Raw genomic sequence first — 19,374 nt, 5'->3', positions numbered from 1 at the left:
AATTCAATTCTTTGTCGCGTTCAACTATCTACAATAGACATGTCATATTGCCCATGACTATATTTTTGTTTTATTTGCATAGTAATTTTTTCTCTTTAAAACATATAATTTATTAGTTTACATTGTTTGTAAATAAAGGTAACATATTTTAAATAAACTGTTTATTAATTTGTATGCCTTAGCAGTAAATCAGTGCTCCATTACTATAATGTGTTATTGGGTCCTATGTCTAACTTTGTCTCAACAAATAAGTTATTTACTAAAAAATTGACGTGTTTTATTCAAAATGTCGTTTTTGGTATTCTTCCAAGTATTAAATTGAGGAAATATTAGGCAGACAGAAAAATATGTCCCTTTTTTAAATTAAATTCACACGAGTACAGTTTTAACAAGTTTTTATTTCTAATCAACAATATATTCACTTTCGTTATCAACAACCTTTTAGCATCTAGTATACAAATGTTCAATGCCAGAGAGACTACTTTCTAGTCCCCCTAATAAAAATAAATGTCTACAATTGAATTGTAGCACAAATAACATATTTTTGATTGTATAAACCTTTTAATACAAAGTAAATTTCAAGTCAGTCATCAGTTCAAATTGAATTTCAAGGTAAAATAGTGGTCTATTAAAAAAATACCTGGCAACACTTGCATCACCAAATATTGATTAATAAGTCCATTTTTGACGTTTGTCAACAAATAGAAAATAAGTGTACGGTTAATATTTTTATATTAAAATTATTAAAACAATAAAAGAGAGCATTTATAAAAGTTGCATAAAAATGGCGGAGGATCTAAAGCTATTAAAGCAAGGGGCGGAAGCAAAGTTATATACATGCAATTATTTGGGTAAACCGACGTTGATCAAGGAGAGGTTTAAGAAAAACTATCGACATCCCGATCTAGATGAAACACTGACGAAAGAGAGAATTAAAAATGAAGCGCGATCTATTTTGCGATGCATTTTAGCGGACGTGAGAACGCCGGCGCTGTATTTAGTGGATTTCGAAAGACGTCGCATTTATATGCAACATTTCGAACACTGCATCACAGTGAAGGACTACATAATAAATATCGTGAAGAAAGAGAAAAACAGCGAGAAGTCATTAAACTTTATCGCTAAGGTAGTTGCTGAGGCTGTGCGGAAAATGCACGACAATAACATTATACACGGTGATCTAACCACTTCAAACATGTTGTTAATTGAGAAAACACCTACAAAAGCCCGTGGTGACGCCAAATGGACGAACCAAGACAACTTAGAACTAATTATGATCGACTTTGGTCTATCATACATTGAAACCAGTGCAGAAGATAAGGGGGTGGATCTATATGTGCTGGAAAGAGCTTTGATTAGCACACACAATGACTATCCAAAACTATTTGAACAATTCCTTGATTTTTATAAGGGCTTCAGCAAAAATAACATAAAGGAAATTCTGAGTAAATTTGATGAAGTCCGAGCCAGAGGACGGAAGAGAACCATGGTCGGATAAAAAAACAATTCCATGTTTTTAATATATAACCAATTGGTTCATATAGTACCCCTTCAAGTTGTAAACTACTGTTGCAACATATAAGACCCTGGGTCTCCGGGCTATAGTGGCTGGTTACCCACATAGCCTGTACACTATAGGTCATTACTTTTATTATGATATAAAAATGGTATACCAACATTTTATAGAAAATTTATCCTTTTGATGTGACATAAATACATTGTATAATAGAATTAAACAATTCTATTATACAATGTTAAATTTCTGTATTTTGATCTTGTATCGTTTGAAATATATACAGAGATTGAGTATTTAGTAGTATATCTAGAATGGTTATATTTTAAAAATCCGGTTTTAAATTGACATAAAAGAAGTACTTTATATGCAGATCATAATTTTCATTATTTCAGCTATATGGTGCCCACTATTGAAAAAAGACTTCTAAAGATTTCAAAAAAATTCAGTTGGATGTGGCCTGCATTCTGTTTTTTTGGTTGACCATAACATGGTCATCAATCAACTTTGTAGATGGACATCCTTTGTGATGCTTGTTAATCCAACAGGGACATCAAAAATAGTTTGATTTGTTACTATTCTTTTGGTAATATATCAAAGCCACCTCAATAATTTCTTAGCTATTACAATTTTGAATAAATATGCAAAAAAATATTCAATCTCTGTGTTACTATCATGGTCATAGACTAACTTAAATATGTAGTATTTAGAATAGACAGCAATGTAAGCACAAATTGATGCCCAAAAATAATTTTTCATGTATATGATTTTGACCAGTGTTTGCCCACAGATATTATAAATCCCACTGAAATATTTGATCTTAATATAATGGATAGATTTACTCAGCTCTGCATTTTTTTTAGTATTTATCAGATTGTTTTTAATATGATTTTTTAAGTATTTCAATAAGAAATATTTAATGTATCTTACTGAATATGGATAAAACGTATAAAATTTGGAAATCAAATTATTATATTTAATTTTATAAATACATGCAATATATATTTTAAATATTAAATTCAAATTATTCTTTAAACATATTAATAATATATGGTAACAGACACTTAACTATTTGTGAACCCAAAGATGTGTTAAAATAATGAATATCGCTAGGTTTAATGTATGCCACTCTTCACCATAAATGTTTAAAGTAAAAAGATTAATAAAATATAGAATGATAATGGATTTTTATTTTCCACTTTTTAATAAATCTGCATTGAAAAGAATTATTAAAGGCAAGATTGGTATATAAAATTTACATTCTAGTTTTAACCAAGCTATAAATAGTGAAATTTAGGATAGAGAAAATATACGCGTCTTGTAACAATGTGGGGAATAGATGTGCAGTGACATGACCATAGTATGGAAAAGGCACGCCATAGCCTCAAATGAATGGACACTTGTTACGTTAATTCGGTATTATGAAAAAAACTTGTGTAATAATAGTATGTTTAAACCAAATTAAGAGTCGTAAATGAATTATAAAATGCAACATGACGATTATAGCTATTATTTTGTGTAGTTTTGAATAGAGATGGCAAGCATGCCATATGTTATTAAAATTTAGGAGAATAGACACTAAATTGCAAACGCAATTTATTTTTTTTAAAACGTGAAAGTTTTAAAAAGTAAAATTATATAAAAAAAAAGAGATGCAATTAATAATGTATCAATAATAATCAATATATCAATAAAAAATATGATCACAGAACAATGACTATTTTTCTCAAATCAATTTTTTTAAAATCAGATAAACGTTATTAATTAATATTATAATATTTATATTTCATAAATTTAACATTTAATAGCTTGTACACTTAAAGTGCACAATACTTTTGCCGCTGGTTATATAAATAAGGTAAAAACTGTCACCTGTCATTCGCATAAAGCATAACCTTAAAAATTGTTTACATTTACTGTAAGAAACTTCAATAAGAAAATTTAATTATGAAGATACCTATAAATCAGCTGTCTCAGTTAATATTAAGAAGTAGTAGCATAAGGCCAACTTATTCTATTAGTAAGTTATTTCGATGACACTCAAGTGAGGATTTTTTTTTTAAATATGTTCTTAAGCTAGTTTTGCTCTTCTTGTTAAGGATGTCTAAGCATTCAGGAAGCAAAGGATCGTCGTCACCATCTTTTCACGTTAGAGAAGAAGAGACAGCTTGAGCAAGTTGGACGAATAGAGAAGATAGAAGTTAAATATAAAGGCATCCCCAAAGATTGCAGCTTGGTTATGAATAAAGACATATCTACGCCATATGATTGTGCAAGGCGTACGTATTAAATACTAATTAATTTAGTAGTTTTAGAAGAATGTAAAAAACCCATCTTCCATGAGTCTGAATTAACATTACGGCCCACTTTTTCAATAATGCATCATCAGCATATTTAACAGAATTTGCCAATTTCTGAAAGCCTTGTGATATGTTTGATGGTTAACGCAATCCACTACACTTCATATTTTATCAGTCTACAGGGTCCTGTCACAATATATATATAAAAGTAATGCTTAATTGGATAAAAATAATTTGTTATTCTACTCATTGTTACCATGTTTTAAACTTTAAAGTTGGTAATTGCTGTGCATTCTCTTAGATAGAACCAGCTTTTAAAAATAAGAAAAGTTTAGAGCTTGTTTTAATTACAGAAGGCAATCAGTTAAAAGTTAAATAGCTTTAAAAGTGTGCATGTAATGTTCATTGGTCAGCAAAAAGGTTTTTTAAATCTTTTTTAAACCATTTGCAATCACCCTTTATAAAGTGATCACGCTTTACTGCATTTACACTTGAATATGCTTTTTCTAACTATATCATTACATTATCACACTGGGGTCACCACTATGATTTAATGTTGCCTGGTTGTTCACTAACTTATTACAAAATGAGTTGCAAAATTAGTTGACAGAGAGAAGGGTGAGTGTTAGCCTACAAACTTAGATCCCAATGAATGCTCCGTAAGCTATAGTACCTGGCAATAAATATTGCACATTGACCTTTGGAAAGAGACAAATAAAGATAATGTTCTATGAAGCCAAAATTTGCCGATTGTGCAATATTTATCACCGGGTACTGTAGATGTGTTGTATAGTTAACAATAATGTTCTATAAGGTAGGTGCAATTTTATACTAAAGATCTACACACTATATTATAATTGAATCAGTAGTTTCAGATATCAATAGTTTTTAAAACTATTGATTTTTGAATAGGTACATTAAGAGAACCAGTTGCCCTGTATGTTGTAATCTTTTGTATTGAGTTTTGAATTTGTTTGGTAATTCTCACTATTTTAGATCTACTGCATGCTATAATTCTACTAATTCTTAGTGAAATAAAGGCAGGTATTTCTTTGTCAAGTTTTTTTTATGTTTACTTCTATGGACAGGGATTATCTTTGTATTTAATAATTTTTTCATGTAATATTTTTATTTTCGCGCTCTTCTATTGTTCCTCCTATGATCTTTTATTCCTTCATATCTTTCTTTCTGCAATTCTTCTTTCTTTCCCTTTCAAATCTGTTTTTCCTTTTATCCGATACCATTCTTTCTTCTACTCATACTTTAATTATTACAATTTCTCTGTGTCAAGGCTAATGTAGATAACATTAGCCTTGACACAGAAAAAAATGAAGCCTATTTTATTCTTTTACATCTCAGCATATTAATTACAAGTTGTTCTCTTTAAAATCAACATTCTGAAACCTGTCAGCAATACATGTATAAATAAATATATAAATATTTGTAATGTCAATGTCATGACTTTGAAATTGATTAGCTAAGAAATACTTGTTTCATTATAGACTTTGGTGAATGGCATATGGAGAGTAGTGCATTGGCGCTGGTGGACGGCAGCGTGTACTGGGATATGCACAGGCCGCTAACAGAGAACTGTACATTAGAGGTAAGTTAAGTTAAGATCTGTTCAAAAACGAAGGTTTGCTTGAAGAATTACTTGTCTAATTGCACTGGGCAGGACACATCATGTAACTGACAGATGTTGGGAAAGATTTTTGTGTGACAACCACAAGCTGGTAAAAGCTGCTTGAGTAGCCCTACCATTAGGTGGATCAACGACATATTCTAGGTCATCGTATTGTGTCATTGTGGTGATCTTTGCAGTGAACGTTTATTGGTTTCACTGGATTGGGAGGCAACCGTGCTTTTAGCTCTCTAAGGCGGATGCTCCATGGAGTGGTTTACAAACTTCAAAGACACTCACGAAGGGAGCTCAACTTGAGCTGACCCTAGTCAATGATAGCCATGTAGTGTTCCGACACCTAGGTGCCCAAATGGGCAGAGTGTACGTTTGTAATATGTAAAACTATGTTCTATTTTCAGTTTCAGACATTCAACATAGCGGAGCCTCAACAAGTGAACAAGGCATTCTGGAGAACATGTTCACTTGTTCTTGGTGCTTGTGCGTCTGTCGCCTTCAAGGATGACGTCACGGTCAAACTACACAGCTTTCCTGGACCCGATAGTTAGTATATTTCTTTAGTTCTTAAACACCTTAGTTCCCAAAATAGTCCCGGTGACCCCGGCAGGTCAATAGAAGTCTACATTGGCGTTGACAAAAAAAAATGAGGAATTAATTCATAAATGGGGTGTCTAGGAAAATTAATCTGTCTTCAATAGTGAAGAACTAAAATGTTGGCTTGACTTCACCTATCAATGCAAAGAGATAATATTATAAGAATCTAACTAACTGTTACTTGTAACAGCTTGCATATTCCATATATACATATGCATTCTAAATATGATTGTGGACAGTTCGCAGTGGTTCGTTCATATACGACGTAGATCTTCCAACATTGCCGGACTGGAAGCCCACGGCCCAGGAGCTGCACACCCTGAGCGCGGAGTTCGTGAAGTTGACGAGGAAGAATGACCTGATAGAGAGGCTCGAGGTGGGCGAAGCTCTGGCGCTGGAGATGTTCGTGGAGAACGAGCACAAGACCAGGCAGATACCTGACATTGTTCGAGCTAACGGTTAGTCTTACAGCTTACTTAGCTGTGAGTGTACGCACATATATATATATATATATATATTCATGTATATATATGTGTGTATATATATATATATATATATATATTTATTTATTAACACTTTTTACACCATACATAACAAATAGAGGAAAAAAGTAACAATTCATATGGTACAAGAGGCGGTCTTATCGCTTAAGGCAATTTCTACCAGACAACCTTTGGATGATGATGAGAAACACCAAGGACAGGGCAGTTCAGGGTGTATACAAATATATATATGTATATTATGACATGTCAAAGTACCTTATAATAATTCTTTTATTTTTCATTGCAAATTTGTTTTTCAGGTAAAGTCACACTATACAGGGTCGGCAGCCATGTGGACATATCGAAGGGTCCTCTTATAAGCAGCACCGGACAAATCGGAAAGGTCGTTGTCAGCTCGGTTCACAAACTATTAGGTGAGTTTCTATATTACAGATAATTGGCAAATTTTTTCTATTGGGGACCTCTCGTTTGTATTTAGCAATAATTTTTAATTGTTACTATTCTATTTACGTTCTCCTCTCAGTTTTACATTTTCTTTCTTTCATTTATTACAACTCTCTTCTTTCGCAAGATTCTTTGATATCATTTACTTTACTATTTTTTTTAATTTTTATTCCTTAAACCCTCAAATGCAGGCCTTCACCATGGCAATATCTACTTCCTATTTACTTAATTCTTAACGCAAAGGTAATCGTTTTTATTAACTTTGGTTTTGTTATTTGTGTTTGAAACACACTTTTTATTAAATTTAAATTATGAAATTTGGCAACCAAGCATATATGGTGATCACCCAATCAACCAATAGTACGTCAGACATCAATCCCTAGCGCTGTCTCACTCGCACAGTACCTATCGCACGCAGACCTATGCGAGCTCATACACCCACGAGTTGTTCTATGCAAAATGTATAGATATAGCGGCAAAATAAAGCAAGAGAAGCAAAGCACAAAGAAGCGAAGTAAGAGGATCCAGAACCAAATCGATTAGCAATATTGAATACAGTGTATTCTAATACGTTCGACGAACTTTTACTCAACTACATATCTCTTTCTTTTTCATGAAAATCGTCGTAGGGTCACTGTTTGATCGTTGTTTATATAAATGGTGAATATGTGAAGCGATCAGCTCATATGTGTACAAAAATCTATTATTATTTTATATTTTTTACTATATACGTAGCAATAAGAAATATATTGAATATCTAAAATATATGTAATGGACAACCATAGTATAGCCGATTCCAGTTCGTAGATGTGGCGTGGGTAAGCTCCCCAATAGGGGGATCAAGGTAAAATCTTTGGAGGAAGCCTATACCTTGAAGTGGGCGGCTACCATCTAATATGATCCCACCAATGGGCATATTATGAATATATTAAATTGGGTATTGTCCAACAGGGTCACCAGAGAGCGATGTGAGGCAGCTGTACAGGTTCCAGGGTGTGGCGCTACCGACCGGCGTGGTACTCAACCATTTCGCCTTCTCCATACTTACAGAGCGCGCGAAGAAATTGGTAAACATATACTTACCATATACATACACAAAACTACTTGTACATATATATATATATATATATATATATATATTTATGTATATCAATATGGGTGTGCAGAATAGACGGCTGTTGGGGTTTTAAGTTCTGGGTTGGAGACCGTTGACTAACTTCGAACTGGTCCTATTTGAAATCTATAGTGATGATATATTTATATACTAAACTTAAAATATATTTATATACATAAACCATTTTGCACACAACAGCAACATATCCTGACAATATGAACATGATATTCTTCCTTGTTTAATTTTAGCTTGACCAGAACTCACACAAGAGCAGTCACCATAGCTATCTCCGAGGAGACCTTTGCCTTGTACCACAGTCTTTCAGCTAATATAATGATAAGAGAGAAGACGTTGTTGGTTAAAACAAATTTAAATAAAAATAGCCATTGAAACACTTAGATTTATTCGACAAAACTCTTCAAACTTTTTTTATTCAGATATTTATAGGTGCAAGGGAAGTTAGATAGGAAATGTAGAATAAATATGAAAAAAACTAGGTAATCAATAGAAATAATAACAATACCATTTTAGCTGTGGTAGCCCAGCGATGGAAGACTGAGACTTGTGATCATAGGTCACGGGTTCGATTCTTCTTATAGAGTCTTATGTAGTACACACTTTGTGCATTAATTATAATGGATTGCCACTGCTTACAAAGAAGTATCCAGAGGATGGGCAGCAGTGACCATTGTGAACTTCACTGCCAAGTGTGGCGATTATGGTACATCCCCTTATAGATATCTGTGGGCGAAGGTCTATGTCTTCTACGGGATGAAACGACAATTGAAACTACATGATTATTTTTCTATATATACCACAGAGTATATTTATATCTAGCTGTAGAAAACAGTAACGATTTTCGTAAAGTTTAATTAAAACAAATTGGCCTCGCAGTGAACGAAGTTAAAAAATAATTTTATTAAGTTAGCTGGGGTTTTAAGATCCAAATATTGCTATGTTATGTGTCTTTATCTTATGTTGGTATATCTCTTTATAATACCAACAGCCAAGTTAGCTATATATAAACAATTTCCAAAGAAGTATATTTTTTTAAATCAAAACATGTACACTGTATGTACAATATAAATGTTTTGATATCAAAATATTGCAAATCGACCTTTGGAAAGAGATAATCGGCTAATTTCGGCTTCGTAGAGCATTATTTCTGTCCCACACTATCTATGTGAAGTTTTGTCACGTGCGACAGAGATAACGTTCTACGGAGCCGAAAATAGTCGATTGTCTCTTTCCGAAGGTCGATGTGCAATATTTATCGCCGAGTATTGTATACTTTATTGTCGAACGAAAGTGACATAGTTCAACTAATTGGTATTTTGAAGTATCAGTAGGCAGGCTATATAGCGCGTAAAAGAGACGCTGGGGTCTCAAAGACTTTGAACTAGCAAAGGAAAGTTAGGATGTTCCTCCACAAGGTGGACAAACAACTTTGTTAATGTTTTTGAAAGACGATGGTGTAGGTTTCTTCCAACTGGTCTTATTGAAAATTAATTGGGAGGCCTACGCCCAGCTGTGGACATACTAAGACTGAAATAGATGAATGATTCTGCGACTGGTTTATTAATAAACAAAAATTTTAAAATCTGTTATTTTCAAATATAAGGGGGACCGGAAAGTAGCTTTTTAAGTTAAATTTACACGACTACATTTATAACAAGTTTTTATTTCCAATCAACAATATATTCACCTTCATTATCAATGTTTTCCCATCAAGTATACAAAATCAATGCCGAAGCGATAAAAATCAATACGTTTTGCTGTAAAATATGTCGACAGGAACTACATTAATTTGTGGTATCCCTAATACAATTTATACACCATGCAATTTCGATATCAATCAAAATTTTTAATCTATTCAGCGAGTGAAATGAATGTAATATTTAATTAATATTGAACCTTACTGAAAAGTTAACTAGACTTTTACATTTTTGTCTCAGAGTCTAGTTCAAACTTGGTGTCAACTAGAAGATAAATATAAATCACTTATGTAATGTTTTGCAAGCCTATATAGTCATGATATTTTTTACAGAATTCAGCGAGATCACCAATAAACGTGGAGACGCGGGACTTCGCCCCTCAGAGTGTACAAGCTCAGGCTTAGACCATAGCATCGTCTGTATATAGAAATCATTTAAATATATGAACCTGTATGTTGAAGTCTCTTGAATATCTAGAATATGCAAACTGAACCTTAAATCTGAATTACTAAGACTCATTTTTATTAACTAACCCAACCTCAACTGTTCATTAAGTTTCAAGAATATAAATTGAAAATTGAACCTAATGCAGACATAATAAGGTTTATTTTATACTACCCATGTGAAACTAGCAATAAAATTATAAATTTTTTTTCTTTTAAAATTTTTTCTAAAATAAAGGTAGCCTTAGTTACTACTAATTACATGAGATACCAGCCAGTAAGTTCAATCAAAATCGGTCCAGAAATTTCAGAGGTTATCCAGAAAGAACACAGACAAAAATTTAAAAAATGTAATTTTGGTATATGTACCATATATGAATAATTCAAGTTCACGTAATAAAAAGCGATTATTTTTAATATTACAAACGGACACATCAATTTTATATATTTTATCTATATAAATGTTGTGTGTACAAATTATAATGAATTTTATTGCGCTGTCATTCAGAGATGTATACATTTCTCAGAAATTTCGGAATATGAAAGAAGTCTAATATTAATTAAAATAAAATCAGAAAATTATTAATAAGTTGGTTCTTGTATATATGGTATATGTTCCATTACCTACATGTCAACTGAAAAACAGTCGAACTCAAGTGCAAGGTAGGAGAATCTTATAATTTACTACAAAAATTAGCATATTTTCTCACGTAGAAGATAACAGTTACCGAAATTTACCAATTCCTAGTTATTTCGATTGTTTTTCAGTTATTTTATATATATTACAAAGCCTTTTAATACCTTGAACTATAAGATTTTCATTATTTTATGGGATTAAAGAATATTTATTTAGAATTTTACTTATTTTGATATAACAGGATTAATTACAAAACAAACATTAAAATGACTCTCCTTTGCAAGTATTACAAAATGTTACTACATTTTTCTTACGTTTTTGTCATAATATAGTTTATAGTACCTACTTTTGAGACTTTACCAGATTTTCTCTAAAGTTTGTGTTATTTTTTGGATCTTGTAATTTTGCTCAGTGATGTGTCCGTTTGTGTGAATGATTTCTTTCTAAAAATCAATTTCGGTAAAATCTTATCTAGAAGAAACATTGGTGTTACAGTACCAGCGCTGTGGCATGTGGTCTGATGGAGACTCCCTTAACTTTTTACCTTTAACCACCTAAAAATTCATGTTAAAACTGTTTTAATAGCTACTTGTAAAGTTTTCTTTGTTTTTATTTTTATTCAATCTCTATTCACCACACAAAAAAACTTACTTTTAAGTGAAACTGGAAATAATATTTTTAATTAAAACCAGTTTTATGTTTAAATTTGTTACAAAAGGACATATTAATATTGAATTTTTATGTTTTGTCAATACACAATATGAAAAGAAATACATGAAATGGGGTAGAAATAACTAGAATTAATAAAACAACTTTAAACTGTAGAATAAAAGTATTAGATTTAATATTTACATTTGTTTTATTTATTTGAAGAACATGAATATATTTAAACTTCGTGGTAACTTGGAGGTCTGCAGAAGAACCAAGGTCACCGACTGAAGTGGGCTTGGGATCCTCTTGGGAAACACTGAATTAGAACAATACATTCCCAAGCTCTACCGTCACTTGAAAAAATCTTTTTTTACAGCATAATATTGCAAGAATAAAACTATTGTTATGAAGTTTTCTGTTTCTTCGCATCTGTCGGACCTTCCTCATCACCATTCTGGAATATTGGTTTCGGTTGTGTCTTCTTATAAGCTGGTGCGACCCAGAACGGATTCTCCTCTGCCTCCTTGGCGTATTTAAGAATAGCCTCCCTCGGATCCTGTTCATCATCAACTCGTTTACTTAAACCCAAGTTTCTGATTACAAACGAGCTCAGAGTACTGCCAGACGCCGCTACCCGACCACCCTGACCAGATGTAATAGGTAGATCAGGTCGTCTAGATTTAACTGGATCCAATCTATCTTTCTCCATTCTCTTCTTGCTTGTTCTCAACTTCTCCTGTCTGAACAGAGGTAGAGCGTGAGGCGTTATGATCTGCTGAGTGCTGACAATCTCCACGGAGTCCTTCTTCCTGTGTGTCTTCACCATGCAGAGCTTTGCACCTCTTAAACTCTTCTTTTGGTCATAATAGCACTTTATTGTTCCATCACCGCATCCAACAAATATCTGATTCAACTTCGCATGCCATATTGATTTAATCACATGTGATTTACTGACTTCAATACTCTTTACTTGTTTATATGTCTTAGTGTCATAGAATAGAAGTCGTCCAGTGTCCTGGTTCCTCTGTAAGGATTCTCCGGTGAATATTATATTGTCATCTGGACTAAAACCGCAGTCAGTTTGATCATACCTTGAGAAGAGATTGGGAAAGACATTTAGAGGTTTCTTAAAGCTTCTCAAGTCCCAGAGCTTTAAAGTGTCGTCGTTACCCCGGCTGGCCAGCTGACTGCCAAGGTAGGAATAGGAGATGCTGGAGATCTCTGTTTGCTTCTGATGTGCGTCTCGGAGTAAAGCGGTCGTGTTAACGAAGTTCCTCCTGTGGTCCCACATTTGAATGGAGCCGTCGAAGCATGCGCAGGCTACAGTGTTACCATCTCTGGAGAAGCTACAGGCGGTGGGATTTGTCTTAAGTCCACCTTGCTGTCGAGGTTTAATGACAGCTTTATGCTGTTTTGGGTTCTCAGTTAACCAGAGACGGAGGGTACCGTCGTTGGAGCAGGTCATGAACTCCTCGCGGATGTTTGGATGCCAGCAGCCACTGTTCAGTGATGCGGTGTGGCCTTTTGTCCTGGAAGTGCAAAAGGTCACATGTATACATTTTATAAGTATCAAAAATATCACTTGGACATCTAAAAGCTTTCAGGGAATGGATGAGAAGCTAGTTTGGTATATTGCAATTCTAAATATATTTAAAAAATCTTAGTTGGAAGGCCCAAATTTTTAAATTACTTCATAAAAAATTAAACTTATAATATAAATGTTAATAAATTTTTTCCATGTATATCTAGATAGTACGTTGGTATACATAGACAAAAGAATAAAAAATAATGTTCCTGCAGTAAGAGTGAAAAATCAGTGCCATTATTTATATCCAAGCAAGGAAGATATAAATATAACAACAAAATTACTACTTCATATATAACAGTTCCTATAAGCTTGACCACATATGATCTAGGGAATATATGGCTAAATTCTTGAAATTTTTAGCCGAACTACTATTAAATATGTATTTTAATTTTTGTCCAGAGCACACTGATAAATCGTCCTTGCTATGAAATTTTAAGTTTAGCTAAGTTTTTTGTTCTATTGTATGTACGTTCACTTAGTTTTCGGTGACTCCTGTCATTCATCACAACCTAAGTGTTATGGGCAGTCCTCTGTGCAAGGCATGCCTGGAAGAAGACAAGACTGCTGCCCATGTTACTAATACGGTGCATGGACTTAGACCCTATAATTTACACTACTCATCACAGATACAGCCAAGCGCCTTCACGAGACCGCCAGTGACATCAAGGGTCTGCGGGGATTTGTCGAGTAGTTAGGTTAGTTTATGTGAGGCTGACCCCAATACAAAATTATCACAATGCCGTCTGATTGCATAAACCAGCCTGCAGTCAGCAGCGAACTACTGTCAGTAATCTTAAAGAACAAAATATAATCATTTAAGATATGATAACACAAATAATGAAAAGATAATTCAGATTCAGTCATGAGAACTGGAATGGAAAGTTGCCCATTTTCTCCATTAATAGATAATCGAGAAAATTTATTACAGTAATTACTAATCTGAGAGAACATAATGTGAAGTGTACGAGTATCTTATCTTATCTTGTATTGAAAAACGAGACTGCAAAATATATTAGGAGGACTGGATAGTAATGTCGCTTTCTTAAGTTAAATTCACACGACTACATTTTTTAAGTTTTCATTTCTAATCAACAATATATTCACCTTTTGCCATCTAGTACATAGCGTCTTCCAAGTAAATGATCTACCAAATGACAATCAAATATCGACATGTGTAGAAACAACATTATTGTCTGGTTCGCCTAATATTAAAACAAGTCTATCCCAATGCTTACATTAAAATTATTAAATAATATAACATACTTTGCCATATCCGTGATGTATTGATCACCTTTCACACACTCCAGGACTTCAAAGCCGTCTCTGTCCAGAACCTTGGCCTGTGCTGATCCGCTCACAACTAAAATGGAGTCTCCAGTTGCAGAATACTGCAGTGCCTTTATAGGATGATTTTCACAAGGCTGCAGCGTTCGGAATGAACGCATTGATGAGTCCATGCCTAAATGAAAAATATGTAACGTTTTATAATTAGCTGTCGAGGATTGACTTTTAGATTGAAATGGGTTTCAGCTCATATTGGAATATTAGAAGAAATTGCAAAGTCTGCAACAATAGAGGAAAACATCTATATTCTTTTGTCATAGCAAAGTTTTTATAAAATATAAGGAAAAATTTTGATTAGAGATTGTGCGACAAATGAATATGGTAAAGGTTTAGTTTTTCATGGTCAATGGTTTGGAGACATGCCAATCCCAAGAAAATACCTAGAAATAGCTTTTAGATTTCTTTCCTAATATTTTCCATTGGTGAAATTTGCATATCTCATAAGAAAAACCGTCCCTAACTTGTGAGGTATGTAGAATAATTGATGATGTGCAAAATTTATAAGTGGAGAATGAAAGGAGACAGATCCAAAAGAAGACTCTGTTGGTAGGTCTTGAGATGACTACAATCAAAGTCGTGGCTGGTCTAGGACATGCATGCATGGTCTCCCAGCAGCATACCTTATGTTTTTTGAAAAGAGATGTTTATGTCTCTATGGAGTTTGCATGTCTTTTAAAAATAAAAACCCTGCCAAAAATAAGTTTATAATGAAAAAATATTAGCTGTCCTGGCAGATGTTTCAATTTCTTTCTTATATAAAGTACATATGGTACATATGTAATTAGGTGTCCTATTTTTACTACATACAGGATGGCTGGTTATATGTAAAAACTTTAAACGGGTGAAAGTATAACTCGTTTCTTGTTAAATAGTGTAGTGATAGTAAAAAAGGTTTAAAAATTCTGATTACTATGTTTCAAATTTAATATTTGTTTACTCCCTGTTTCTACAGATTGTAGTGCCAAAAGTTATTGGCTTGTGGCATTTCAATAAAAAATTAATTAAATGATTAGCTTTGAATCATTTTTCTGACAAATGAGCTATACATACACCTAAAAAATTATTATTCAATTTTAATGTGCCAAACACAAACCAACCACTATAGCCTTTCCAAAATTTTTATTATGAAATAAAAAAAGCAAGAGTTTAACTCATATCAAGTCCACTTTAGAATTGTCCCACTTAACAATCAAATTGCCCTCTGTGGGGCAAAGGCCCAAGGTTGGGTCACAACTTTAAAATGTATATATCTATAACAGGGGTGGCCAAACTGCAGCTCTTTGAATGATTATTTTTGACTACCAATGATTGTCGAATTATTTCAATATTTAAATTTATATAATCTATGTCAGCTCTTGGGAAAACAAACCAAACTTATTACTCAATAAAATTAACGAAATCCAAACACCGATCATAATTAACTAACCAGCATCTAAGTATTGTTAGGAGTGCTGTCATATACCATGTGCCATTATATCTAACTTCAATTACACATATTTTGTACTTTTGTCAAATAATTTCATAAAATATGATTATTGTAAAGAAAATATTCGTTTGCGTTTTTTAAATGCATATTAAATGGCTTGAACTATCAAGCTTGGCCACCCCTGATCTATAAGAAATAATGTATATATAAAATTATGATTGTTTTGTTACAATGTTTTCCAATTTGGTCATCAAAGTCTATATAAGAAAATTCCATGTATTAATACTATTGCCTAGATTTATCTCAGCTTATCTAGATTATAAGAGTTAATTAAAATATTTACCGGCGAAGTCCCAGAATGATACATCGTAATCAATAGACCCTGTTGCTAATCGGGCTCCAGATGGATCCACAGCCAATGCTATGACAGCCTTCGTTCCATGAAGCATTTCTACCTGTAATAGAAAACGCATTTAAAATACACCATTAATATTATGCTAAGATCTAAATAAGATGTTCACAGATATATTTTCTCATAAATTACTTTCTTAATTTAACTGGTTCCAGTGGACTCCTACAACCACACGGAGCATATTCGCAAAACTCTATGAAAATTTGAAGATCAGATCTAACTATGGAAATTTTCATTGCAGTTGAGTTTTAACCACATATTAATAATAGTTTTCATTAAAAAAATAAACTGTGCATGTTTTACTGAAAATGTTTTTTTTAAAACACTCTTTACCCCCATCTTATTTTCAGGACAGGGACAAAAACTTTCCTACTGTCGCCTTCCTTTCATCCTTCACAATTTCTCTCTATATTCCCTCTTTCATCCTCATTCTCTCCTCCCTAGTCAGACCAAGCGTTTTACTCCCCATACTCAGTAGTGGGTTGTCATACTTCCACTTATTGTTTAGCACCATCACCTATATCTTGTGAGGAGCAAACCGAAGCTTGTTTCTGAGTTCTCAATTCTATCTATACATGAGCGAGAACCTTGTTAGCCTTATCTGAGGTTTCCCAAATCGTTCACCCCAAGAAGACTAGCACAATTTCATTTACAAACTGAATATGTAGTGCATATAAGTTTATTAAAATTTTAAAAAGGAAATAATGGTTCAGCTTCTTATTAACTGCCTACATTGAAAGGTTAAGTCAAGTCAACATTTTATTTTAACACTTACTAATTGCAAACCTATATTTTTTTTGTCATGATAACCATACTCTCGTCAAGTCTCCCGTGGTTGCCAGGTTGTCCACCAAGACCACTATTGGAATTAAGGATCTAAAGCTGTTAACAGGCATTTACACATTCACCAAGTTTGAAGTGGTGTAGAACACTAGGTGTTTAAATTTAATTTGTTTACTGTAACAAGACTTGAAGGCTCCCTCAAGCAACAAGAGGTCAGCAATTTAAATGGTGTTATTGTGATGCAACAAGATTAAATCTCTTGCAATGTATCTACACACTATCTGGTTTAGCCACTGCCTCTTCAATATTCAAATTTGTTATGTTGACTACTATTATACTTTAATAAAACTAAAACCTTGAGGGGGCTATCCCATATTGTACATACAACAAATACTCGCTCAGACAAAATTTATTAAAATGACTGCTTGAAAAGTGTACAGATTTGATTTTTTAACTTATTCATGCTAAGGACAGATATAATGTAAAATTACCTCATGAGTGTTAGGAATCTTCTTTTCAAAACTTGTTTCTTCATCATCAGATCCACTTAGCTCATCATAACTGTCTTCATCACTGTCTTCTTCATTTTCTTTTCTAGTAACTTTACTGGACCCTTCTAGCATTTGTTTTGGTATTGGAGGTCCAATTAGTTCTTCATTATCAGATTTTAATATATCTGGTGGCACAGGTGGGCCAATATTACTGTCTTCCTCATTCTCCGAGTTCGCTGACGAATCTTTAGCATCAGTTTCCGTTTTCTTTTTTGCGGCCTCTTGCGCAGTTTTTCTAGCTTGTTCCATCAACTCTTCTATGTCAAAGTTTTTCGCTTTCTTACCGAAGTTCTTTATACCCATAACTTGGTGCACATGCTGATTCTCTAAATCATCAGCTATTTCTTCTATTTCTTTCTGCTCTTGGATCGGCGTACGTCCAAATGTACCGAAACCTGATGCGTAAGAGTCGTCCGCCTTTTCAACCTTGTTTATATTAAAACTAATTTTGCCGAAGGATATCGGCTTTTTGTTCATTTTCAATTGATTTTTATAAGTACTAGATATGTTAAATAAACTTAATATTTAAGTTAAAAATACTTAATTAGAAATATCGGATTGTTATTGGTTAAGTTAATAAGACGATATATATTTTTAATCGTTTATATTGGTAACAATAATAAAAATTAAGACTTTTTAAGTTTGTTTAGTATTTCAAAAAGAATGATCGTGTAAAATAAACAATTCTATCGCAAATCAAGTTTACGAAAACAAAACTCTTATGACAGATATATTAGTGTTGTAACATTGATAAATATTCATATCGATTATTGTAAAATAATTAATCTTTCAAAATATATTTCTTAGGTACAAAGAGTAAAAATAAGAAAATAAATGTTGTTTAAAAATAAGGATGTACCAAAAATGATTTTAAAATAAATTTGCGCATGCTTATAAGTTATGATAAGAACCATCTTTGAGGAGAGTCAACGGTGGCTTTATTACAGGATTTGTAGTTTTCTTTATTTATTCAATCTAAAGTTTTAAATAAGGAACGCTACCTTTTACGTAGATTTGCGAAATTAAGGAAGGTGGTTTAATATTTTGATAAGTCCAATATTAGCTCTTACAAATGACCACAAAAGATCAAAATTAATAAAAATATTATTTGTCGAATAATATGGCAAATGTAATTATGGTTCATGATAACTGAACATAAGGAATGACAAATTTTAGGAACTTCTCAAATGAATTCAATACATTTATATTCAGTTCGATTTTGTTTACTTCTATAAGCCAATATTTTTTTTAATTGAAGTGAGAAAATCTACTTCATGTAAAAATGTAAATGGGAAAAACAAATTGATATTGTTCTTTTGCTACTTAAAATAAAATAAACAAGATTTCTTTACTAATCGATATTATACTGTATACATGTAACATCCTTACGATGTTTGTTAATAATGACATTTATTTGTTAACTTATTAATAAGTTTCCCGCTTGGGCAAGGATATTCAAATCTTACAGACTCTAGTAATTTTACTAATCGTTGCAGATATTTATGCGAAGAAATTTTGCTTGCATATTTAAAATACTCGATATACCGATTGATGAACTGCAAAACTTATGAATAAGGTTTTAAAATATACGGTTAGCATTTTTTAAATAATAAACGGAATAAAGTAATCGGCATAAAAATCTCACGACTCATTGTTATGTTCGTTATAACAGATATTATACTTCATTTTCCTCGTTGATTTTAACTATTAATCTTCA

At 32.7% G+C, this 19,374-nt stretch overlaps 3 protein-coding genes across 3 annotated transcripts; 2 read left to right on the top strand and 1 right to left on the bottom strand.

Moving 5' to 3' along the window:
- The first annotated feature begins 693 nt into the window (after positions 1 to 693).
- Positions 694 to 1,709, top strand: Tcs5 (TP53 regulating kinase). The gene has a single exon (XM_068769010.1). It carries the CDS (start codon positions 785 to 787, stop codon positions 1,496 to 1,498), a length of 714 nt encoding a protein of 237 aa, XP_068625111.1. The 5' UTR covers positions 694 to 784; the 3' UTR covers positions 1,499 to 1,709.
- Positions 1,710 to 3,407: 1,698 nt separating this feature from the next.
- mRpL39 (mitochondrial ribosomal protein L39) lies at positions 3,408 to 10,664 on the top strand. The gene is made up of 8 exons (XM_068768971.1): positions 3,408 to 3,533; positions 3,613 to 3,792; positions 5,316 to 5,416; positions 5,854 to 5,995; positions 6,286 to 6,504; positions 6,849 to 6,962; positions 7,945 to 8,060; positions 10,155 to 10,664. Exons 1-8 carry the CDS (start codon positions 3,461 to 3,463, stop codon positions 10,224 to 10,226), a joined length of 1,017 nt encoding a protein of 338 aa, XP_068625072.1. The 5' UTR covers positions 3,408 to 3,460; the 3' UTR covers positions 10,227 to 10,664.
- Positions 10,665 to 11,710: 1,046 nt separating this feature from the next.
- On the bottom strand, positions 11,711 to 18,311 carry LOC137925419 (gastrulation defective protein 1 homolog). The gene is made up of 4 exons (XM_068768854.1): positions 17,598 to 18,311; positions 16,255 to 16,366; positions 14,405 to 14,600; positions 11,711 to 13,082 (listed from the first exon to the last, which is right to left on the bottom strand). Exons 1-4 carry the CDS (start codon positions 18,132 to 18,134, stop codon positions 11,957 to 11,959), a joined length of 1,971 nt encoding a protein of 656 aa, XP_068624955.1. The 5' UTR covers positions 18,135 to 18,311; the 3' UTR covers positions 11,711 to 11,956.
- Positions 18,312 to 19,374: the final 1,063 nt, after the last annotated feature.

Source organism: Battus philenor, unplaced genomic scaffold, assembly GCF_028537555.1.
Source record: "Battus philenor isolate CCGP_79_NKW_IND1 unplaced genomic scaffold, ilBatPhil1.0.hap1 SCAF_27, whole genome shotgun sequence".
Classification (NCBI taxonomy): domain Eukaryota; kingdom Metazoa; phylum Arthropoda; class Insecta; order Lepidoptera; family Papilionidae; genus Battus; species Battus philenor.
This window is presented reverse-complemented; position numbering and strand designations above follow the sequence as displayed.